We start from the raw sequence: 25,039 nt of genomic DNA on the forward strand, positions 1-25,039 counted from the left end.
GTACTGGGTTCCTGGCCGGGGAGGGGGGGGCTCTGTTGTGGTCCCTAGGGGAGCAGCAGCAGTCACCCAGGTGCAACGGTAAGGACCAGGAAGGAAAGAGGGTCCAAAAGTGTGCCCCTGATACTAATGACTATGCTTGTGAGCCTATACACCTGAAATAAGAACAAGGCCTAGAGCAGCACTGTGCCTAAGAGTTCCCTCCTGACAGCCTCCGTGTTACTCAAATGTGGCCAGTCTTGAAGCTAAACTCAGCATGTAAATGCAATGCCTTCCCCCCAGTGTGGGACATGACATCCGGGGATGAGCCTCCCTGGCACCGAGGGATCACTACCAAGTACCAGCTGATGACGTAACTAGAAAATGACCTTGACTTAAAGGTTCAACGTGGACCAGCAGAATATCCCTGTCTACATACAGGAGTTAAAAATGCTGTTTGACCTAAAGTAAGGGGAAAATGGAAAAGACAAATGAGTTCATATGGCTATGAGTCTCTAAAAAAGAGTCTGGAGGTTGTCAGAAGGATTGCCCTTATGCACACCTGAGAAGAGTCTCAGAGACAGATAAAGTAGATACAACCCCAGGTATTGGTCCTTTTGAGGGCTAAAGAGACCCACAGGTTCTATGGTCATGGCAGATGGGGTTCACTGCCATGCCAGTTGGCCCTTCTTTGGAGCTGGTGTTTCTGTGTGATGGAGCTGGACTCAGATGGGATCTCTTTTCACAAGCCTTTCATGCTACTTTACTGAAATTGTAGTTGGTGCTGGGGCTTAAGATATATCTAGGGGATTTGAATCTCTGGACTGACAATATGATAGCCAGGCCCTGAGCCTCAACAGACTTCAGCTCCTACACTCTGATTTATTGGACTTACCCCACTCAACTAACATGGAGTTGAAGAATGTCAACCACCACACCATGGAGCCTAGAGTACCTACAACTGAAAGCAGGAGGATTGCATCCAATATCCATGTGGAATCTAAACCCCCTCTTGACATAGATGTGGAATGGACACAACCAAGCCAAGGTCCACAGGAAGGAGGAATACAGTAAGGATTAGAGTGGACTTAATGATATCCTATTCATGAACTATTGTGGTTAATAATCAAGAAATGTGGCACTGGTGTGGAAAAAGTGGCCATGGTGGCTGCTGGGTGTGGGGAATGGGAGGAAGAGATGAGATGTGGAGGCATTCTCGGGACTTGGAGTTGTCCTGGGTGGTGCTCCAGGGACAATTGCTGGACGTTGTATGTCCCCCCATGGCCCACTGGATGGAACATGGGAGAGTGGGGGCTATGGTGTGGAACATGGGGCATGGGGTGCAGCGATGCCCGGAGATGTACTTACCAGACACAATGGATGTGTCATGATGATGGGGGAGAGTGTTACAGTGGGGGGAGTGGTGGGGTGGGGGCGGTGGGGGTGTATGGGGACCTCATATTTTTTGAATGTAATATCTTTTAAAAAATGAATAAATTGAGTAGAATTTGGAAAAAAAAAACATTTCAAAATAAAAAATAAAAAAACCAGAGCATAATGTCCACCCAGCTATTTATCTATCATGCAGCTTTATCAAATATAATACATGTTAAATTATGTATTTATTTTTACTGTATTATTTTAACTTTTATATATCATTATATTTCACCTTTATATATTTATATGTTTTTCTTAAAACAGAGACTTTTTTGCAAACTGTAATAGTATTTTTACATTTAAGAAAATGAATGATATATCTAATAATCTAATCCATATTCAAATCTGTCCTATTGCAATTAATCATAGATAATATCTTTTATCTCCATCATATAAGATAAGAAAATTAACCCTCCTTTCTTCCTTCTGAAGCAGACTAGTAAGATAGGGAATCAATAGATGGATCTAGAACCTGGCAGAAAGTCCACGTGACATCAGTAACCCCAAGGTGACTGCTGGAAGACTCCCAATACAAGATCCTGCCATCCACAACAAAAACTTCCTCTGGAAGCCAGGAGAAGCTTCAGATATTCCCCAAGGACTTTTATCATTGGGCCCTCATGGGAAACTGATGGGTGGGGTAATTAATCAAAATAGCACGCAGCTGGAACTCCTCTCCTGCCATTAGCAAACAGATGGAATAATAGTTCAAAAAGCCAGGCAGGAGGCCTGAAAGAGCACTGTTGCTTTCTCTCACCTCTGGACCCCGACTCTGGCTGCCTTCTCCCCGATTTGTTTTTTTTTTTTTTTTAAAGATTTATTTATTTATTTAATTCCTCCGCCCCCCCGTGTCTGTTCTTGGTGTCTATTTGCTGTGTCTTGTTTCTTTGTCCCCTTCTGTTGTCGTCAGAGGCACAGGAAGTGTGGGCGGCGCCATTCCTGGGCAGGCTGCACTTTCTCTCGCGCTGGGCGGCTCTCCTTACGGGGTGCACTCCTTGCGCGTGGGGCTCCCCCACGCAGGGGACACCCCTGTGTGGCACGGCTCACCCTGCGCGCATCAGCACTGCGCGTGGGCCAGCTCCACACAGGTCAAGGAGGCCTGGGGTTTGAACTGCGGACCTCCCATGTGGTAGACGGACGCCCTAACCACTGGGCCAAGTCCGTTTCCCCCTTCTCCCCCATTTGGATCAGTACACAAGTAAACCTGGGCATTTATAATCTATCGGGAGAAATTATAGTTTGTAAATCAGCCTGCTTTATCACTTTTAAACCCCTTCTTCTCTACCTGGGCCCCCTGATCTGTTATCTTTTCCCATTTCTTGTCCCTCCCTGCCTGAATAAATTACTGGCCTAATTCACCCGGAAAAAAAAAAAAATTAACCAGCTTTTGGTTTCATTGATTTCTCTATTAGTGTCCTGTTTTAAATTTCATTGATTTCCATTCAAAATTTTTAAATATTATTTCCCCCCCACCCTCACCCCACTGCTTTTGCTGTCTGTGGTCTGTGTCCATTCACTGCATGATCTTCTGTGTCTGTTTCTTTTGTGTTCTCTCTTTTTTCTCCTCTAGGCTTCACCAGGATTTGATCCCAGGGACCTCTGATGTGGGAGAAAGGTTCCCTGTCGCTTGTGCCACCTCAGTTCCTGGTTTCTGCTGCTTCTCGCCTTGCCTCACCCCTGTGTCTCTCTTTCGTTGTGTCATCTTCTTGCTGCATCGCTTGCTGTGTGGGGCTGGCTCACTGCACAGGCCTGGCTCACTATGTGGGCATGCCTTTACTAGAAAGCCCTGGGGATCAAAACTGGGTCCTCCCATATGGTAGACAGAAGCCCAATTGCTTGAGCTACACCCACTTCCCTCCATTCAATTATTATTATTTCTTCTTTTCTGCTGAGGATTTAATTTTTTCTTTTTCTGGTTTCCTAAGATGGTAGCTTAGATTGACTTCAGATCTTTCTTCTTTGTGGATATTTGTATTCAATACTATAAATTTCCCTTTAAGAAGTGCTTTTGCTGCACCCAACAAATATTGATAAATTGTATTTTCATTTTCATTTAGTTGAAAATATTTTTAAAATTTCTCTTGAGACTTCTTTGTCTAAAGAATTATTTGGAACTGTGTTGTTTAAGCTCCAGAAAGTTGGGGATTTTCTATTTTTCTGTTATTGATTTCTAGTTCAATTCCATTGTGGTCTGAGAGTAGATTTTACAAAATTCATATTCTTTAAAATTTGTTAAGGTGTGCTTTATAGCCTTGGATGTGGTCTGTCTTGGTACATGTTCCATGTGAGGAGAAAAAAGTATATTCTTCTGTTGCTGGATGAAGTATTCTATAAATGTCAATTAGATCCAGTTGATTCAATTCACCTATATCCTTACTGATTTCTTGCCTGTTGGATCAGTCAATTGTTGAAAGAGGGGTGTTAAAGTCTTTAACTGCAATTGTGGATTTGTGTACTTCATGTTGCAGTTCTATCAGTTTTTGTCTCATGTATTTTGATGCTCTGTTCTTAGGCATATACACATGTTTTATCTTCTTGGAGAATTAACCCCTTATCTTATCATTATATAATTCCTCTCTTTATCCCTAATAATTTTCCTTGCTCTGAAATCTACTTTGTTTGAAATTAACAAAACTAATCCAGCTTTCTTTCATTACTGTTAGTATTATATATCTTTTTCTACCTCTTTACTTCTAATCATTCTGTGTCTTTATATTTAAAGTGGGATTTTTGTAGACAACATACAGTTGGGTCTTGTTTTCTTATTCACTCTGATAGTCTCTGTTTTCTTAAGATGTATTTATACCACTCACACTTAAAGCGATTATTGATAGAGTTGGAGTAATATCTACCATATTTGTAACTTTTTAGTTTTTTCCATTTGTTGCCCTTGTTCTTTGTTTGTTTTTGTTTTTGTTTTGGTCTTCCACTCTTTTTTATGCCTTTTTTTGGTTTTAACTGTATTTTATGATTCCATTTTCTGTTCTCTTAGCAAATCAATTATAATTTTTAAAAAATTATTTTAGTGACTTCCCTATAGATTGCAGCATACATTTCAACTAATCTAAGTCCACTTTCAAATAACATTATACCATTTCACAGATAATTCATGTACCTTTTAGCAGAGTATTCCCAATTTCTCCCATTTTTCATTGTAACATTGCTGTCATTCATTTATTCATTTATTCATAAGCTATAATATCCAATATAGTATTGCTATTATTTTGAACAAACTATTATTTGTCAGATAAGTTAGTAATAAAAAAATAAGATTTTATTTTACCTTCTTGAATGTTCTGCCTTTATTTATGTAAATCTAGGTTTCTGTCCTATATCATTTTCCTTCTCTCTTTTTTTTTTTTTTTTAAGATTTTATTTATTTATTTAATTTCCCCCCCTCCTCTGGTTGTCTGTTCTTGGTGTCTATTTGCTGCGTCTTGTTTCTTTGTCCGCTTCTGTTGTCGTTAGCGGCACGGGAAGTGTGGGCGGCGCCACTCCTGGGCAGGCTGCTCTTTCTTTTGAGCTCATAACACAGTTTGTGGCACATAGCAGGGATGAGATAAACATTTCCTAAAGATTGTCTGACCTTGTCCTAAAATGACCTTCAGGTCCTTGGTACGAGGGACAGTGTTTTTCTTGCCTTGTTAAACATGCCTGGTAGCACGTGACCCACTCTGAAAGCTCTCTTTTTTTTTTTTAAAGATTTATTTATTTATTTAATTCCCCCCCCCCTCCCCTGGTTGTCTGTTCTTGGTGTCTATTTGCTGCGTTTTGTTTCTTTGTCCGCTTCTGTTGCCGTCAGCGGCACGGGAAGTGTGGGCGGCGCCACTCCTGGGCAGGCTGCTCTTTCTTTTCACGCTGGGCGGCTTTCCTCACGGGCGCACTCCTTGTGCGTGGGACTCCCCCACGCGGGGGACACCCCTGCGTGGCACAGCACTCCTTGCGCGCATCAGCGCTGCGCATGGCCAGCTCCACACGGGTCAAGGAGGCCCGGGGTTTGAACCGCGGACCTCCCATATGGTAGACGGACGCCCTAACCACTGGGCCAAAGTCCGTTTCCCTCCTTCTCTCTTTAGAACTTCTTTTTACATTTCTTGCAATTAGTATCAAATTCCCTCAATTTTTATTTGTCTGAGAAAGCCATTATTTCTTTTTCCTTTTGAAGAATGATTTAATTGGATACAGAATTCTAGGTTAGTGGGCTTCCCCCCCCCTTTCAACACTTTAATATACTTAATTGTTCTCTCTTCTTGTTTGCATTATTTCTGAACAGAATTCCTATGTAATTCTTATCCTTGTTCCTCCATAGATAGTGTTTTCCCCCTCTGACTTCTTTTAAGATTTTCTTTCTTTTTAATTTTCTGTAATATGAATATGATGTGACTAAGTATAGATGTTTTGGTGTTTATACTGCTTGTTGTACTCTGAGCTTGCCAGACCTGTGGTTTGTATCTATCATTAATTTTGGAAAAATTTTAGCTCTTATTATCTCAAATATTTCTTCTTCTTCTTTCTTTATTTCCCTGGTATTCACACTATATATGTATTTTGCACCTTTGTTATTGTCCCACTGTTCTTGGATATTCTGTTCCATAATTTTTATTCGTTTTTTTCCTTGGTGCATTTCAGTTGTGGAAGTTTCTATTGCCATATCTTCAGTAGCACTGATTCTTTCCTCAGCTGTGTCCAGTTTACTAATGAGCCCATCAAAAGCAATATTCATTTCTTTTACAGTACATTTTATTTCTAACATTTGTTTTTTATTCTTTTTCAGTGTTTCCATCTCTCTGCTTATGTTACTCATTGATTCTTGCATGTTTTCAACTTTTCCCTCTAGAATCCTTAGTATATTAAACATAGTTATTTTAAATTGCCAGTCTGATTTTTCCAAAATCTCTGATATATGAGTCTAATTCTGAAGCTTTCCCTTTCTCTTCTGATTGTGTTTTCTCACTTTTAGCATGCCTTGCAATTTTTTTGTTGAAAGCCAGACATGATGGAAAAGGAACTGAGGGTAAAAGGAACTAAGATAAATAGGACTTTAAGATTTTATGTTTATATTGCTAGGAGTTAGCTATGTTTATAGTTTGCTGTAGCTGTATGTGTCAGAGGTGAAAATTTCCTCTGGTGTCCTTGGTATTGTCTTCTTTGTTGTCTTGGTGTTTCTCTAGAGGTACCTTCTTAAATAGGGGTCTGTCCCTTGAAATTCTTTTCAGCTATAATCTCATGTTATTATACAGGAACTCTATTGTTTTGGTGGTAAGATGTGGGGGAAAGGAAGGGAAACATTTTATAATCCTATCTTTAGGTCTCAGTGTTTTAGGAAGCCAGGTTCACTGGGCTCTGACCTTCACAAGTGCTTCTGAGCTTCTTCACCTCTTAGGTTAAGCCGTCATAAAACATGTTGGTTAGGTGAGGGTAAGATAGTTTTTCTTAAGAGGAGGTATTTGTTAAGTAGAATGGAATCTTCTGGTCATGTTTCAAAATGAGTACTTTTTCCCTACCCCTATCATAAACGAGAAGAGATTTTCCTTTGACCTTCATAGGTGGGAGCGTGGTGGGTTCTTGGAGGTAAAACTCATGAAAGGGTGAAGGTCTCCCTATGGCTGGGTTTTTTTCTTGTGTGAAGACAGGAGTGACAACTTCAAAGCTCTTTACAGGCCTGACTGAAAACCAGAAGTCTCCTGTGTCCTTTTTCTTTCGTACTTATTATTTTGTACTTATTTAGAGAAGTGTAGGTTTACAGAAAATCATGCAGATAATACAGTGTTCCCATATACCCTCAACCATACACATAGTTTTCCTGACTGTTAACATTTTATATTAGTGTGATACCTTATACAATTAATGAAACAATATTTATATAAGTATACTATAGCTATAGTGCATAGTTTACTTTATGGTTCATTGTTAGTATTGTACAGTCCTATGGTTATTTTTTAAAATTTTACTCTATTAGCATATATGTAACCTAAAATTTTCCCTTTTAACCATATTGAAATATTTAATTCAGTGGTGGTAATTATATTCACAATGTTGTACTACCATCACCATGACCCATTATCAAAATTTTTCCATCACCTCAAACAGGAACTGTACCAATCAAAATTAACTCCCTATTCCCTTCCCCCACCCTGGCCCCTGGTAATCTTTATTCTAGTTTCTAACTCTTGAATTTGCTTATTCTAATTATCCAGAGAGGAATTTCCCAGGTCAGTCCTAGCCAGAACAAGGCTCCAAACTATCTGAAGAGGGGATGAAGGGAGCATCAGGAAGGGTGCTAGGCACTTTTCCATGGCTCCCCAAAGCTGTGCGTTCTTGGCCTGCCAAGGACATGCAGCTCTTCACCTGTCTTCTGCAACCAGAGGAAGTGTGCTCTCTTTATGTCTCCTCTGCTGCCTTTGTACAGGGCAGTTGGAAAAATGGCTGCCCTTCAGAGCCAGTCTCCAAGAGAGCTGCAGCTGCTAATCAAAAGACATGATCAGCAATAGGCTCATGCCCACCCCAGATCTTGAGGAAGTGGGTTTTTATGGCCCCTTCTTGCACCAGCAAGCTACTTCAGGGGTCAGACCCCACTGCTGCCTGCTGCAAGAATGGGGGATGGGTGCCAGTAACCAGGGCACCGAAAGAGCAGTTTAGTGGTATTTACCAAAAGTTACCAGCCCCTCCCTCCTACTCTTCCCTGGTAGCTGTATAGTGTTCTACTGGATGACAGTATTTTACAATAGTTGATTCAGACATTTCTCACCTGTTTAGTTGTTTTGGTGGAGGGACTACTTCCTGGAGCTTCTTCCTTTGCCATCTTTGCACAACCCTCACTAAAGTCTTCTTAACACATTAGTTTTTAATTTGGACATTGTGTCATACCATGGCATCTATTCAGCTTTCTTTTTGCTGTTTTTAAGGCTTATTTGAAATGTCTTATAATTGTGGAGGAAATTATTTGAATCCAAGTTTACATTAATTTTTGTTAAACCACATTTTGTTAGAGTCTATCTATAGAGCCTATCAAAAGCTTTTTGAATCCTAATTCACTTATCCAAAAATTTTCCATACTTCCCATTTTGTTGTCACATATAAACATAATAAACAAGAATTCCTGAGTGTTATCTAAATTATTAATAATAAGATACAGGAATTTAGATTCCTCTGTTATTGTTTAGCCATCTAGCAAATATTGGGAATACAATTTTATATGAATCCATATAATATTTTTGGCTTCTTTTTTCTTTCATTTTTTTAAACAATTGTATTTATTTTTTCTTGTTTTTTAAAAAAATTGTTAATTTTTTTCTGAATCCATATAATTTTACTACAGATATCCCTTCTTCTTCCTTTTGTATCTCAGCCTCCATGCCATAAGAACTTTTTCTGTCATCTAGATACTGGAAAAACTATCCAGCAAGTCTTTTATTTCCATTCTGTAGACCCAATTTGTCAAATCTGAAGACTTCCAGGGGGTTAAATCTTGAATAGTTAGAGTTAAGTGTGGGCTTCCTAAGATCTCCCTGCCTCAATTTCTTTTTTTGTAAAAAGAAGACAATATTGCCTATTTCATAGCATTGTGTGGACATTAGGACCTTAATTTATATTAGTTTTATCCTCTTCCTCTTTTTTTTTTTAAACAGGAAAAATCATAGCTGATCCTTTAGATTCTCTGGAAAAGAAAAATATAATGTAAATAACCCCTTCTCCATCCTTAGCCTAGAAAAAAGTAATGATAATATCTCCCTTTTATTAAATATTTATTGGGTCTATGCACTTAACATACATTATCTTATTTAACTTTGCAACAACTCTATGAGGCAGGTGTCACAGTTATTTCTTAATTTTAAGTTTGAGAAAACCAAGGCTTAGAGAGATAAAGTGCTCAAAGACATATCTAAGAAATAGAGTCAGGATTCAAATCCAGTCTGTACTCTTACCTACTACACTGTACTAACTCCTCAAATATTTTTGTATTTTAAAAATTATTTTTTTAAAACTCTACCTTACCTTTTCTTAAGCCTGACAGCTTTAATGAGGAAATATAAAAGCAGCATAATGACAATTTTTCTCCTGGTCCATCATAAATCGTTGCTGGTTGCTGGTAAAGAAAGGCTTCAACAGCACGTAGCAAAGATCAGAACATCTTAAAGTTCCCCATTCTTCTTTTGGGAATGTGTCAGTGTCTCTGTGGAAGCAGGACTCTGTTATCCAAAGCAAGTGTCTGGTGATTTTGACGTAAACACTTCGTATTTCTTTCAGGACTTCCCCTCCTCCTCCCTCCTACTTTAGTTGCCAGTTAGGTTCCTAGAGGATAGAAATAATTAGAAAATAGGAACAATGAACTGTACTTAGAGACTGGACAGCAAGTGGACACAGGAAGGAACCAGAGAAGCAGAGAGCAGGGAGAAGGAGCAGGTCAGGTTGGAGCTGAGCTCAACAGGTGAGAGAGAGGCTTACTCAACTGCGTTGGCAGTGAAAGGTTTGGCACCTAGGGGGCAGGACCAGATGCAAGCCATGGGATGGACTGCAGAGAGTCAGACCCTCAGGGTAGAGTCACAGCAAAGAGCTGGAGCCAGAGAAGGAGCGCAGGGAAGCACCGGTAAGGAGGGAGTTTGGTCCATATGAGACACGGCTCATAATCTTCCTTGCTACCCAAACGTGTGGGATACTTCCTAGAATCAAATAAGTTTAAGAGATCTTAGTAAGGCCATGTAATCCAAAATCTTTATGTCATGGGCGGGGAAACCAAATCTAGAGAAGTAAATTACCCAAAGCAGATGGTGTTCAATTTAGTAGAAGTACATGTAGGCTCAGTCTAATGATGTTTCTAGACCATTATGTCATATTTAAAGTTAAATATTAAATTTTAAAAATTATGTTATATAAATAGCACATAGATACATTATGTATCTTTGCTGTGTTTTGCATTTAACCTACACATATATAAATTCTATAATACACTCTTTAATATTTTAGAAGACTTTTGCTAATTTGTATTGAATGAAGTAATTCTTATATCAGTTACTCCAGTGGGAAATAAAATAATTTCAATATGATGAAGTTTGTACTTGGGACTATCATCATTGGGATCAAGGAAAACTTGATTTTGGGGAGTGTCTATGTATGCATGTGGTTGTGTATATATTAGTTTAGTCATTTAACAAAGATTACTGAGTACTCTATGCAAGCAGTCTCTCCACTTTGGGGATGAAGGAATCTGCCCAATGGATGAACTCCCTCCCTTTGAATGAAGCACACCTTCCTAAGGCTGTTCAAGGAAGCCTTCATTTAATTTTATATAGGCCAGTGGAACAATTCTTACCAGACCATAGATGGCTTACAGAACTCCAGTTTTGTATTGTATTGTTTGTTTTTAAAGAAGACTAGCTCTCTCACGGACTCAGAAAGTAGACTAGAACTCCTAGAAATCCCAACTCATTATCATTGATAAAGTGCTCCAGTGTTACAAAAGGCAGCATTGTACAAAGCCTCACATGCAGATGCATTTATGCTCAAGCTTGCTGTATGCTTCACTGCCACTTAGTGAATTTCCATATTTTCATTTGAAGATGCATTTGGCATTGAACTCGAATTTTTAAAAAAGCCTCAAGTAATTCAATAGAAGCAAATTTCCTATTTAAAAAAGAATCAATCCAAGATATGTAATGGCTTTAGACTGAAGCGACTGTTTTATAAAATAAACATGGACAAAGGCACTTATTTTTCATGGGAGGGAATTTACTGAAGCAGATATTTAATGTTTCCTTTAACTTATAAAAACAGACCAGTTTAAAATTACCTACAACATAAATAGCCTCCAGGAAGAACATACCTATGGTTATCCTATTTTTGGAGACAAAAATAGGGACATGTGATTAAATAAAATTATTTTCATCTTTGTGACTCTAGGAAAAGTCTTAGAGGTATGAAAATGGAATCTCATTCATTTAGCTTGTCTCTTTAAAACTTCTTAATCAAAATGAGAAAAAAAACCACTAAATAAATTGCTCTAAAAGAATCCTGGAAATGTGATCAAATTATAACAATTGTGAAATTCCAAGAGTTTTACCATCACTCTTTGGGAATAACTAATAATTAATGCCAGTTCCAACTCCTTACACCATAAATGGGAAAGAAGTACCTTAATTGCATAAAAAACTGTGAAACTGCCGAAATAAAAACACATTTTTATGCTGAGGATTATCAATTAAAGTGTAATTAGTAGTTTAAATGATTATATAACATTTTCAAAGTGGTATTTACTAAACTAATTCTATTTATACTGTCCCACTGAACCAAGATAGATATAGATATAACTTAGCTATTCACTTAAACATCTATGTATCTATTACTGAAAGTTAAAACATTTAAGTTTGGTAGGAAATTATCTGAATCAATTCAATTAAAGTCATTATTACTTGGAAAACCAAACCCTGACTATGATGATTTTGCTTATTTTGACATATGAAATTATATACAATGTAATTATTTCCATGTGGGGTTACATTTGGAATATTCCGACATGTCATATTTATTAAAGTAAACTGATTTATTATAAGATCAGTGATTTTTTTCTCTTTAAAAGTAAATTTAAAAATACTGTAGCCAAAACTTTTTAAAGTTCTGATTTATGGGTCATTATTGCCATCTGCTGGTTATGTAGTTTATTGCATTTTTTGCAAAAAAAATTTTGATTGCTTTACTAAAACAGAACATAAGCAGAGTCTTAACTGTTCTGTACAGGATTAGATTAGCATTTTTACACAAGAAGAATAATTTTTCAATCATGAGGTCTTTCCATTTCAAACAGGATGAGATAACTGGGGAGTATATTGAATTATAAGGTGCTATTTCAATTGTCAATTCATCATAGAAGAAGTATTTGGTTTACTGGTTCAAGCTACTGTCATCAATAAGCATATAACCAAAATGTGACCCAAATGACTGATCAAAATAAATAATCCTTGCTGGAGAAGTTATAGTTTAAAAATGGAAACATACCATAAGTCTATTCAACTGTGATTAAAACTAAATACCATGTATCCTCTCATATGCAAAGCTATTTCTCTCCTTAGTAATGGAATGCATATTTATTTAGGTAACAATCTCTCAGTTTTCTCAGTTACCTAATGAATCTAGAATTCGTATTACTAATAAATAACAGAAATATAACTTGATGACAAAGAATTCAGGTGAGCAAAAATATAATTGGAAGTAATACCAGTTAACCCTGAAAAAAAGATATATCTAGAACAAGATAAAGGAACACTTATTTATTGAGCACCTACTATGTTTTAGGTGCTTTACAAACATTATCTCATTTAATTATGGCTATAAGGTAGATATAACTTCCCTTATCTTTTGGATAAAAAATTTTTTTCTAGAGTAGCCAAATAACTGGCTTAGGGTCATTGCACTGGCAATCTTCCTAGGTGAGTCCTCTATGTAAGGGTTTAGAATGTCCCCTGCACATAGTTATTCCTTTGCATTTACTATATTTCTGAATCATACAATATATCTTAATTTTTCCTTAACACTATATCATGAGAATTTACCCCTATCTTAAAATATTTATTAAAAATATAACTTTAGTGTCCACAATGCTCCATATTATGAGTGTTCCATACTTTGTTTGGCAGTGGGGTTATTCCTAAATTTTCACTGATATGAAAAATAGAATAGTGGCTATCCTTATGAAAAGATTAATTTTTAAAAGGCAAAACTGGGAAAACGGACTTGGCCCAATGGTTAGGGCATCCGTCTACCACATGGGAGGTCCGCGGTTCAAACCCCGGGCCTCCTTGACCCATGTGGAGCTGGCCCATGCGCAGTGCTGATGCGCACGAGTGCCCTGCCACGCAGGAGTGTCCCCCGCGTAGGGGAGCCCCACGCACAAGGAGTTCGCCCGTAAGGAGAGCCGCCCAGCACAAAAGAAAGTGCAGCCTGCCCAGGAGTGGCGCCGCCCACACTTCCCGGGCCGCTGACAACAGCAGAAGTGGACAAAGAAACAAGACGCAGCAAATAGACACAGAGAACAGACAACCGGGGGAGGGGGGTGGGATTAAATAAATAAATAAAATCTTAGAAAAAAATAAAAATAAATGGCAAAACTGATCAGATTGTACTTTCAAGGGTAAGAATGTGTTTTGAGTTTGCATATTCATTCTAGAATATTTTTCTTTTGTCAACCTATACATAGCTTGGTTTTCTTAGTGTATTTTAAACTCAGTATTGAATAGACAGAATTCATTGGCTGTTTAAAACTTTGGCAAGTTACTATCCCTGTGATCTTTGGATTCCTAATAATTATTGTGTGAATTACATGGGAAAACATTTTGAGCACCAAGATGCAATGCTCAAGGTGGTAAGAGTTCCTTGCAAAAAGATTACAAAAAACCCAATTAGTATTACCAGCATACTGAATTTAAGTAAGTGACAAGTACTGTCAGTAAGTGCTTTAGACTTTCAGAGAAGAGGGGAATTAATGTGTATTGGAGAGATGGACTGGAGTTTGGAAGGTGAGAGAATTCTGATGGGCAGGGAGAAAAGGAGGCTCTCCATATGAAGACCTTTCATGATGAGTAAGGGACAGTTATAGGGTTTCATGCTGTGGACTTTCCCTTGGAAAGATCTGAATGGAGTGTTTGTGTCCTGCGAAGTGAGAAATTTAAATTGAAAGGGAAGATTGGGGTAGATTATTGAAGGCATTGATTTGCAGCCAAGGAGATTACATTTTATCTGTGGGCTATGGGAGAGCCAAGAATATTTCTGAGCAGTGTCCTACTGGGGAGATGAATCTGCCCAAAATAAGCTATAGATCAGATGGGGGCCACGGGGATCCTCAGGAGTTCGATCTCATCCATAATAAAACAGATGTGAGGTGAATTGGTGTGAACTCCAGAGGCATGACCTGTGACAGAAGACATGGAAAATGTTAATGGCCCCTGGACCTGCGTGTCAGCTGCTGCCGCTATATGTATGGGCTTGTAGTGACTGAGGCTAAGAACTCCCCCCCTGCAGCTGCTGGGGGGTCTGTTTGGTTTAGGAAGATGAGAGCCCGGAACACCATGCTTCTAGGGCTGAGGAATTCTGAGGAACCTTGTTGGAAGTTAGTTTCATTTCAAGAATAGATTGGCAGGCGCTATCTTCCAAGCGGAAATCACGATATCATCTCACGAGCATCAACCTGAGCCTCTGGGGTCAGACCCACCGGGCTCCACTTGGACCTTGTCACCTATTCCCGCGTGGCCTCAGGCCATTCCTTCATGGAGCTGAGCCTATAAAATGGGTCACTGAATGCTCAATTCATCGTGCTTGTAGGAGGTGAGGAGAGATGTCCGCCATGTGCGTAGACGCTGCACAGGCTTCCAGTAGGGTTTGCTGGCCTCCCTGGCTCTCTTTCTATGGTTACTTCATTTCACGAAGATGTCCTCCCCATTTAATTACCTCAAAACATGCACTTTTTGGTAAAAACGCCAAAGTTAAGTTTGATCTCTAAGAAAGGAGTAAATTATGGAGACTTCACCTAACCGGGTCACCAGTACCAGCACAGCCAAAGCGACGCGCTAGGGCTAGCTCGTGGAAAGAACGCGGTGCGCGCCGAGCGGTGCAGTGAGGAGCAGTGCGCTGGGCACGCGGGGTGGGGGCTGCGCGCAGGGGGCGGAGCAAGGAGGAGGGGCGCGCCGGGGTCCGTGTGCGCGGGGGGCGGGGCAGGGGCGGCACGCGCGGGGGGCGGGGCAGTGAGGGGCGGTGCGCGGGGGGGGCGGGGCAGTGAGGGGCGGTGCGCGGGGGGGGCGGGGCAGTGAGGGGCGCCGCGCGCGGCGGGGTGGGCAGTGAGGGGCGCCGCGCGCCCGGCAGCCTGGGCTTCTCGCTCCCGCCCTGCGTTTCGCGGTCGCCTTGACGACGCGGGGTCCGCAACGGCGGCTAGGATGAGTCGTTGAGGCTGCGAGCGGAGCCAGGTCCCTTGGGACCTCGCCCTGACTCGGCTGGGCCTGCGCCGGAGAGTGACCCAGCTCCATCCGAACCGAAGAGGGACTATGAGAAAATGGTGGGGCAAACGAGGAATAAGCACAGAGAAGCATCTCCAAGGCCAACGCAGTCTTCCCGCGCCATGCCGCCTAAGCGGCGACGCCGGGCTACGGGCGCAGGGGAGCCGGAGATGGAGGCGGAGCCGCAGGAGCAGGTGGAAAAGGAGGAGCTGTTTCTGCAGGCTTCGTACCTAGGCGGCAGGAACCTGCCACGGGGCGCCCGGGAATGTACGTCGCGGAGGAACCGAAACCTGAGCCCCAAAAGGTCCCCGCCACTGAAAGTGGTCGCAAAGCACCTTCTTCTCGGGCGTTTACAATTCCTCCACTGTGTCATGGAGCAACTCCGCGAAAAGATGGCCACATTGAAGACATACCAGTTCTCGACATTGAAGACATACCAGTTCTCGGGCAGGACCCACCTCGGCATCGGTGAGCAGAGCAGAGGGGACGCCCTCGTGCGAGCCGCGCAGTGCTGGGCACCCGGCCGGGGGTGGGGGCGCCGTAGGCCCTTCCCTCTAAGCCTCACTGCGCGAAGTGTGTCTGGAAGGAGATGAGGGCAACGAGCAAGCGTTTGTGGCCACCTGGCAGCAATAATGAGAAGGTCCGAGCTCCTGAGAATCGCTGGCAAGAATCCCCAGCCCCTTAGTCCTTATTTTCAACGTTTTGGCCAGGGTTTTGGGCAAGGTAGTTATTTGGGCATCAATAAAAGGTCATCTTAATCAGGTCAGCCAATTATTACAGTTTGTGAAAATGATAGGCTAGCTCTTGGTGAGGGGAGACGAGTTCCTCTGAACCTTAGATAAAGGAAAGTTTTTTGTTTGTTTTCAGTTAGTTGAGATCATTGATAGTGAAAATGAGGTAAAAATAGATAATGTGTTGCCCATGTAGGTATCCATTTACTTCCATCTTGCTCTGCAGCTTCAGTGCCTAAAATTGGGGAATTTTCTTCCTCCTTTAAGCACTTGAAAGATTTTTCTTCCTCCATTTACGTACCTTATTTTCTGTAACCGGAGAAGTACCTTAAACTTTGTTGCTGTTTCAGTAAAATCAATTTGGGTCTAGTCCTCTGGCATAAATTAACATGCCTCCCAACCTAAGTGATTGCAATTTCTTTTCCACCGTAACCTAACCGTTGATGTCAATACTTGGAAGGTGTTGGCGCCTCTTTCGGGTAGAGGCGGGAGTGGAGCGGGGTGGGGAGGTGGGGAGGTGGGCGTGGGGGGTGTTGGCCGCGGCCTCTGGGCTGGAATGAGCTGCGCTCACGCTCACAGCAGGGCCGCCGAGCCCGAGCGCTGGCCAGTACCGACTATTGTTGCTGCAGGATTTGCTGTTCGTAACGTTTTGCAAGCCATGACGCATATGGAGTCTTAAGTAAAACAAGTTGTTCAAAGTCTTCAAAAAAACTGCCTTCAGCGGTGGCTATTACAGAGGTGGGTTTGAGCCCAAGATGGCAAAATCGGAAGCAACAGTAATACTGAGCGTAAGTCCTACTGCCTATAAAATAAAAATAAGAGATGCTCATAGACGAATTATGCTCTCAAATCACCCAGACAAGGGACGATTTCCTTATTTAGCAGTCAAAATCAATGACGCTAAAGATTTACTAGGTCAACCTGAAAAAGGAAGTAAATGTATGATGAATTTTAAGTTCAATAAGTTTATGTATAGGATTACCAACTTTTAAAAAATAAAATGCCTGAAAGCTCTAATTATAAAAAATGAAAAAAAATAGAATACTTGATATTATCCCATGTCTAATTATGCTAACAGTTACACTCCACATCTAGAATCAGTAAGGCTTTGGAAAGCAACCTGCTTTGCCATCCCAAACACATGCTCTAATACATGCATGTCTGGCATGTATTAGAAGGCATGTATGAAGGTGCTCAATGAATGTTGTATAAAATAGTGAATGACTATACTAAGTGTTTTGGTAGTTTGGAAGAAGAAACTTATTCTTTAGGAAGTGGGAAACCAGGAAAAACTTTAGGAAAAGGTGGGATTTGAATTGTGACTAAAATGCTATGATTTGGATGTATGGAGCTGTGAAGAACACATTTTAGAGATTGTTAGAACAGCATCATCAAAGTCATGGAAGTAAGAAAATATGGTAGCAAAGTTAGGCTAAAATGAAGAGTACAAAAAGAAAAGGAAGTAGGAAGTGAATTGAAAAGGTCGGTTGGGATCAGTCATGGAGAGTCTGACTCAAGGCTAGGTTTAAGGCAATGGAACATCTGTAGGTGATGGGAAGGCTCTGGATGATTTTAAATGAAGAGTGATGTGATCAGATGTGTGCTTCGGAAAGATTAACATGGCAGCATTTTGTAAGATGGACTGAAATGGAGTGAGAAAGGAAGCAGAAAGAATAGTTAGAAAACTATTATAAGAATCCAGGCAATAGTAACAATGATCTTGGAAGTAGTAGTGGTGGTGGTGGTGGTGATGGAAAGGACTGATAAGAGTTGATGGAGAGATTGACAGAACTGGGTGGGTAGTGGGGTAGAAGGGAAGCAGGAGAGACAGAAGAGCCAAAACCTCCAACCGTAGTCATGGGAAGAAGTCATGGTGGTGTACAGAACAATAAGTATGTTTTTAGAGGAAGGCTAAGAATTATTTTTGGATGTATGATTTTGAGGCATCTCTGAGACACAGAGGTAAAGATTTCCAGTAGTCTCGTAGATGTGTGTGACCACCGTTTGAAGAAAGAGAGAGACACAGAAAAAGAGAAGGAAGAAGAGTAGGTTCAGAGCTATCCATGGGAATTACCCATGTAGATGCGATAGTTGAAACTAAGATTAAGTGAGGTTGCCAAGGATACCAATGTGGAGAGAGAAAAGTGGGTAAAGGAAAGGCACTTGGAGAAAACTTTTAAACTTAAGTTTAATAGATGAAAAGGAGAAACCAATTAAGCATATAAAAATGGAGTTGTCAGAGAAATAGAACTGGGAGAGTTCTGTGTGATGAAAGATGAGAGGAAGAAACCTAAGAAACCTAATCATATGCTATAGAGAGGTGGAAAAACATGAGGATTGACAGAGACCATTGAATTAGAAGACTAACAGGTCGTTTAAAAGAGTAATAGGGAATTAGGAGAAAAAGATTGGCCAATAATTTTATAGTAAATGGAAAGCGACAGTGAGAAAGAGAGAGGGTAGGAGTGGGAGGAGAGAAGGAGGGAGCTCAAGGAAGAATGTCTCACAGTCTGAAGAGGTATTAGATCAAGAGCAGTGTTTTAAGGCCTGGGAAAATTAAAGTTTAAAGGTTGAAGGAGAGGTTTTAACAGAGGGAATAACTGATGAGGCAAAGTCTTATATCTGGGAGGGATGGAATTAAAAGAATAGAGATGAAATGCTAACTGTATAACAGAGGAGAGATACTTCTCAGATGGTAGAGAATAGGAAAGCGAGGATTTAGAGAAATGTTGAAGTGGAGATAAGAGAAGATGGGAGTGCTTGCGTCAGATAGTCCTTGCGTCAAATAGTCCTCATTTCAATAAAGAGTAAGGCTGGGTCCTCTTCAGACTTGAGTTTGGTAGAGATAGGATGAAGGGATTCAAGAGACATAGTTTTTCTCACAAAAAAAGGTGTAGTGATGAGCATTTTATGCATTTAGAATATTGACAGCCTTATGCCATGGTGTCACTTTTTTTTGGTGGAAGTGGGTAAGAACGGAATGTAGGGCCAGGGGAGGGACGTGGTAGAGACAAGAGGATTTTGAATATCTTTGAAAAGCCAGATGGATTTGAAGAGGATGTATGATCTCCTCATTTTCCTTAAATATTATTTTGAAGGGTTTCTGCCAGCATATATAATAAGTATGACTTTTGGATAGAATGGCAGTAATTGTCAGGAGAGTAAGAAAGAGCATACAAATATAGTTGGAAAGGGCAGTCTCTGTATCTCTCAAAATCCATGAAGTATCATCAGAGGGGCATCTGCTTAATTTGAGAGAGAAGAATATAAGTTTGAATTTTAAGGTGTTTCAGTTTATATTAGAAAGAGTTAGTATATGTAGTGACTATATTATAAAACAAAGATCATCAATGTTTGTCGTAAAGAGCCACATAGTAAATACCACTTTTGAAGGTGGTTTCTGTTGCTTCATCTTCCTGATTTTTACAACCCTTTTAAAATGTGAAAACCATTCTTTGCTTGTGGCCAGTACAAAAACTGTAAATTTCTCATAATAGTATAAAACAAGTAAATCTTCTGAGAAGTATAGGAGGGTGTTAGGAATATGGGAAAAGAGGGAGAAGCATGACTGGGAATTTTCAGGTCATTGCAGTGATTTGTTTTTAATTAATTTCTTTATTGAATCAGTTTGTATTTATTTTGTTAGCCAAGTTGAGTAATGTATTTGGAATGCTTGTTTTAAAGGTATTTTGTAATAAAGCAGTTTGTAGTGACTTTCTTCTTTCTTTCTCTTTGCAGCTGCCTTTGTGGGAATTTTGCATTGGTAAGATTTAGTTTCAGTTTGAAATAAATAAGATTTGCATTAAACTTTGCCATCACTCTTTGCATACAATAAAGCAATGACTACTTGTCCACCAATTTAACAAGCATACAATTTTCATAAACCTCATGTGAAGTGGCATTTACAAAATACATACATTAAGAGAATAATAATTTATGCATTAAAATATTTCTGCTTTACTAAGAATTCACCACTGTATTTATTTAAATATCCAACTTTAGACAAGTGTATTTTGCATGTTTATTTTCATCAAAAAACCTCTCTTATTTTAGATTGTGTGTTGTTAGTGACATATATTTAGAGATAAAGTTTTAGTACCACCTATCAATTGGAAGTCTTGTAGAAATAAAGATGAGGACCCTGAGATGGTAACATAGAGTTAATGACTTGAAGTCTTTCAGTGTGCATACATATACACCTAATTTTACACAAGAATCTTCTGTATAAATAACATGTTAGTAATATTTTCTCTCTGCCATGTATTCATATCTAACTGAGCTCTAGGATCTCTGCTTGTGGCAAGGAATGGGATCTGCCCCATGTTCTGTGGTGACAGTGTTTCTCTGGTTGGGAGATTTGATGTTACAATCAAGGCTATAATGATTGGAAGCATTTCTTAAAACTGTCGGTACTCTGACAACTATAACTTTGCTTATTACATTTTAAACTGCCTACAGCTATTTTCTTGACTTGCACTAATAAATTATTTTAGACAGTCTTGTGTTCTTTTACACCTGAAAGTTGATCCTTTATATGGTATTATACATATTTTGAAATTGCCTTTATCAGGAGTAATTTTATTTAAAATTATATTCTGGGTACTTTTAACCAGTTACAGTGGTATTTCCCAAACTTGGGACATTAGAATCACTTGTGAAATTAAAAACAAAAAACAAACCAACGAAAAACCCAGCTTCTGTTCTGATTTAGAGGCCTAGGGTCTACGGAGGGCTGGAGAGAGCCATGGGACTTTTAGGGATACAGTTAAGATTAAGAACCAATGAGTTAAAGAATTTCATGTGTGTGTTTCACTGGGTGCCTAAAAATGTAGTTAGTAAGCAAGTTATAAAATTATCCCAATATTTGTTATAAAACTGTATTTTTCCTTTTTATAGCTTCTTTACATTGCTTATCTGTAACTTAATTATTTAATACTGGTTTTGAAACCTGTTATTTTTCTTATAATATGGTGCTTCATTTTTTTTTTTTTTCTAGGATACATTTAGTAACACTTTTTGAAAATGATCGTCATTTTTCTCACCTCTCATCTTTGGAACGGGAGATGACCTTTCGCACTGAAATGGTTAGGTCCTTTCTTCTAATGAATTAATTTGTAATATAAGACTAGTAGGATAAAGTGGAAATTTATTAGGAACTGAAAAATGATCTTTTGATGAATTGCAGTGTTTCTCAATAACCCAGGTTTATTATTTAAATAGAAAAGTGTTTGGGGTTCCTTTTGCTTATCTCATCTCTCTCTTTTCTAATGCAGACTTCTCTTTAATAAAGATCAATTATAATAGCTGAGGGAGAAGGAGAGCAAAGAAAGATGATATTTAAGAAGTGATATAGGGGTGTCAAATGTTATCAGAAATTACTTTCTTTTGGGTGAGAGTCAGATGATAGAGATTCCATGTTTCATCTGGCCCTTTAATATTTTTTTAGCTTTCTTTTGATTTCAAGATAATCTCTTTTAAGAGAGAATTTTTAATATAATGTCTTTAAGACTATCCCAGGTCTTTTGATTGTTTATCTATGAAAAGGAGATAATGTTATCCACCATACAGAGCTGTCCTACTTATTGTGAAGATTAAATGAGGTGACACATGTCAGAATTGCAGTTTACATTGAGGGGTGACCATGGAAGTCCTCCAGGTCTGCTCCTAGCTAGTGAGGGGTCAAGCGAAGAATGGCAGCTGGATCTCCTGGCTCTCCAGACACTGCCTTTTAAACTGCACTCCTAGAGCTTTCTTAATGCTTTGAGGAGTTAGATTTGTTAACATTTCTTTGGCATTTAAATATTTTAAAATATTTCCAAAGAGAGGACATAAAATATTATTAAAGAAAGATGTAGCTGAGTCTGGGCTTTGGTGACAGATCACTGGATTCACAAAGCAGTTCTGGACATAGCTGTGTGATGGCTGGTTAGCCTCTGAGTCTCAGGTAACCTCAGCTCTTAGTTAGAAATAATGCCAACCTTAAGGGTTTTTGTGAGAATGCAGTGAGATAATGAATGGAAGCATACAGCACAGTACCTGACTCAAAAACCATAGCCATTATTACTAAACACACTTAATAAATTTATTCTCTCTCTCAACATAGACCTACGCATGTTAGCGATCCTGTGTAGTACTGGCTTGTTTAGCCCTCCTAAGCAGAAAAGAAAATCCTTATATTAACTCTTTTATCAATCAAAACTGTCGGGCATTGGCCTTTCACATATGCTAAAACAAAGTTCAATTTAGTAGCCCCTGTTGACACCGAATCTGTCAAAAATTAAGCAGGTGGATGAGGCAGGAATGAGTGTAGAGTTGATGATTTTTTGATTGTTTTTTTGGGGGGAGTGTATTACAGACAATGTGGCCCTTTATTGCCTATGAATTTCGGGAGGAAAAGCAGGAACTCAATAAGGGAAGTAATTAATCTAAAAACAACGTGATTTTGTTAATCCCTTTAACTTTTACTAGCCAATAAAGCCATTATTTCATATGGAATAATATGTTAAAATTTCCCCTTTTCAGTACTCAGCATTTGTGCGCAACAGTAGTCAGTTGACATTTATTTAGCTTTCCCTTTGTGGAGAGGCATTAGATGGAGCTATGAAGTAGGTTGCACACTCCATCTCATAGGCTAATGATCATTATATAAAATTTCTCAAGAATGTGGGAAAAATTATTTTTCTATATGCAAAACTGTACAGGGACATGAAAGCATTTGTTGGTAATAGAATTCATCAGATTTCAATCTTCAAGCATCTCATAGTGTGGGAGTAAAATCAGGATTGGTAGAATTAAGAATATATTGTATATGTATATTTTAAAGCAAGATTGAAAAAGCTCCTTAAAATATTTGACCTCTCCTCTAACTCTTTAGTCTGAAACTTCTCAAACCTACAGAAAAGTTGAAGGAATAGTGCAGCAAAAACCTGAAAGTACTTGCTTTTTTGAATCCAAGAATGCAAGGAGTAATTAGGAAGTCTTATGCTGACTTTTCCTTTTTCTTCTGAAGAAATTGTTCTAAGAAGAGTTAAAAAAAAATATTTTCAAGTTTTACTTACATCAACATGTGCCCTTTTTTAGGGACTTTATTATTCCTACTTCAAGACCATTATCGAAGCACCTTCATTTTTGGAAGGGCTGTGGATGATTATGAATGACAGGCTTACTGAATATCCCCTTGTAATTAATACAGTGAAGCGCTTCCATCTTTATCCAGAGGTGAGTAATATTTTGAGAGAAATTCTATGTGTACAGTGATCCTTTTTATCATTAGAGAAAAATATTAAATGAGCCTAATGATGGGAGAGGACTTTTAGATTTATTAGTTGTATGTGTCCTTAGAATTGAACAGAGTATCAGAATTTCCTCTCCTAAACTTTATGGACTCCAGAAACTGAACACATGAACTCAAAGAATAGAACCTTATTATGGAAGTAACGAGCAGGGCAGGAGACAGCCCACATGGAAAGGAGAGTGGTGGGAACCAAGGAAGGTTTTGTAAGGGGAAGGCCTGTTGACTTTGGAGACCAAAGGAGTTGGACAGATGACCACAGGAAGGGGCTGAGAGCGATGAGCAGGATACTAGAGTCACATGAATAAAATAAGATTGATTTAGCCACATAGCGAAAAATCTGTGACACCTTCCAATGTGCAGCCCAAAGGGTAGATTTTATGGTAGTCTGCAAATTCTAGAAATTGAAAAAACAATAAAATCAATTCGTGAGTACCTAAGCTAAATGCTAGATTTGACATTATCAGCTCTACTTTTGCGATTAAAGGTATCTTATAATCTATGGTTAGTTAAAAATTGTTTTTAGTTATTTCTCCATAGCTATTAAAAATTAGTATCATTTTGATTTTGAAATGTTAAAAAATACATTGTTGGAGAATAATATGCAGATACGTATGATCAACCTCCTAGAATAAGTATTTATTTCCCTTCTGTAATTTTCACTACAGATATTTTAAAACAATTAAAAGATTTTAAATATGGTAGAAGTCATCTTTATTCTGCTTCCCAGGCTGTTGATCATGGATTGGAAGACTCAATATTTTCACTGTTGTCAGTTTTTCCCAAATATATTTATAAATCCAATGCAATCCCAAGAAAAATTTCAGTAAGATTTTTTGGAGATGTTGACAAGCTGATGCTAACATTAATTGGGAAATGTAATTTTGAAAAGGAAAAGCAAAGTTGGAGGACTACTTATTTCAAGAGATTCTGCAAAGCTACAGTAATCAAGACAGTGTGGTATTGTTGTTAAGTACAGACATATGGATGAACAAAACAGTAGAGTCCAGAAATAGATCTACACATGATATGATCAGCCAATTTTCAACAAATGTGCCAAGACAATTTAATGGGGAAAGGGTATTAATGCAAAGGAGCAGGTGATAACTCCTTGGCACTATGAAATATTTTATAATTAGATTGTGTTGGTGGTTATACAGGTTATACGTTGGTCAAAACTCAAAGAAATATATGCTTAAAATAGGTGCATTTTGTTACATGGTGGTTACATCTCTACAAAGCTTATTCAGTAAAGAGGAAGAAGCCAGAGTAAGAGAAGATATGTTCAACACATATTACTAAACATTACTCTACAAATTATATAGTTCCTTGATCATGATATAGGTCTACTATTTGTTAATCATTTAAAAAATTTGTCTCACCAATGTTTTCTGTATTTCAGTATACACTTCTTCCCTAACTATTTCATTCTTTTTGCTATTGTAAGTGGTATTACTTAAAATGTTAATTTTCCCTTTTTTTGTTGTTGCTGTTGCTGGTTGTAGAGAATTACACTTGATTTTGAAAACTGACCTTGTACTTCCATCTTGATGAATTTACTTAATGGTTCTTGTAGCTTTTCTGTAGATTCCTTTGGAATTTCCAAGCACATGCTGATGTTTGAATAC

At 38.9% G+C, this 25,039-nt stretch overlaps 1 protein-coding gene across 1 annotated transcript in view; it reads left to right on the plus strand.

Annotated features, from left to right (window-relative positions):
- Positions 1 to 15,197: 15,197 nt before the first annotated feature.
- DPY19L2 (dpy-19 like 2) overlaps positions 15,198 to 25,039 on the plus strand; it is a 132,317-nt gene continuing 122,475 nt past the window's right edge. Inside the window, exons 1-4 of the mRNA XM_058296781.1 lie at positions 15,198 to 15,857; positions 19,859 to 19,883; positions 21,117 to 21,204; positions 23,201 to 23,338. Coding sequence (XP_058152764.1) covers positions 15,446 to 15,857; positions 19,859 to 19,883; positions 21,117 to 21,204; positions 23,201 to 23,338 — 663 coding nt within the window. The 5' untranslated portion in view covers positions 15,198 to 15,445. The remainder of the gene's footprint in view (positions 15,858 to 19,858; positions 19,884 to 21,116; positions 21,205 to 23,200; positions 23,339 to 25,039) is intronic.

The sequence above is a fragment of the Dasypus novemcinctus genome, chromosome 5, assembly GCF_030445035.2.
Source record: "Dasypus novemcinctus isolate mDasNov1 chromosome 5, mDasNov1.1.hap2, whole genome shotgun sequence".
In the NCBI taxonomy this organism is placed as follows: Eukaryota; Metazoa; Chordata; class Mammalia; order Cingulata; family Dasypodidae; genus Dasypus; species Dasypus novemcinctus.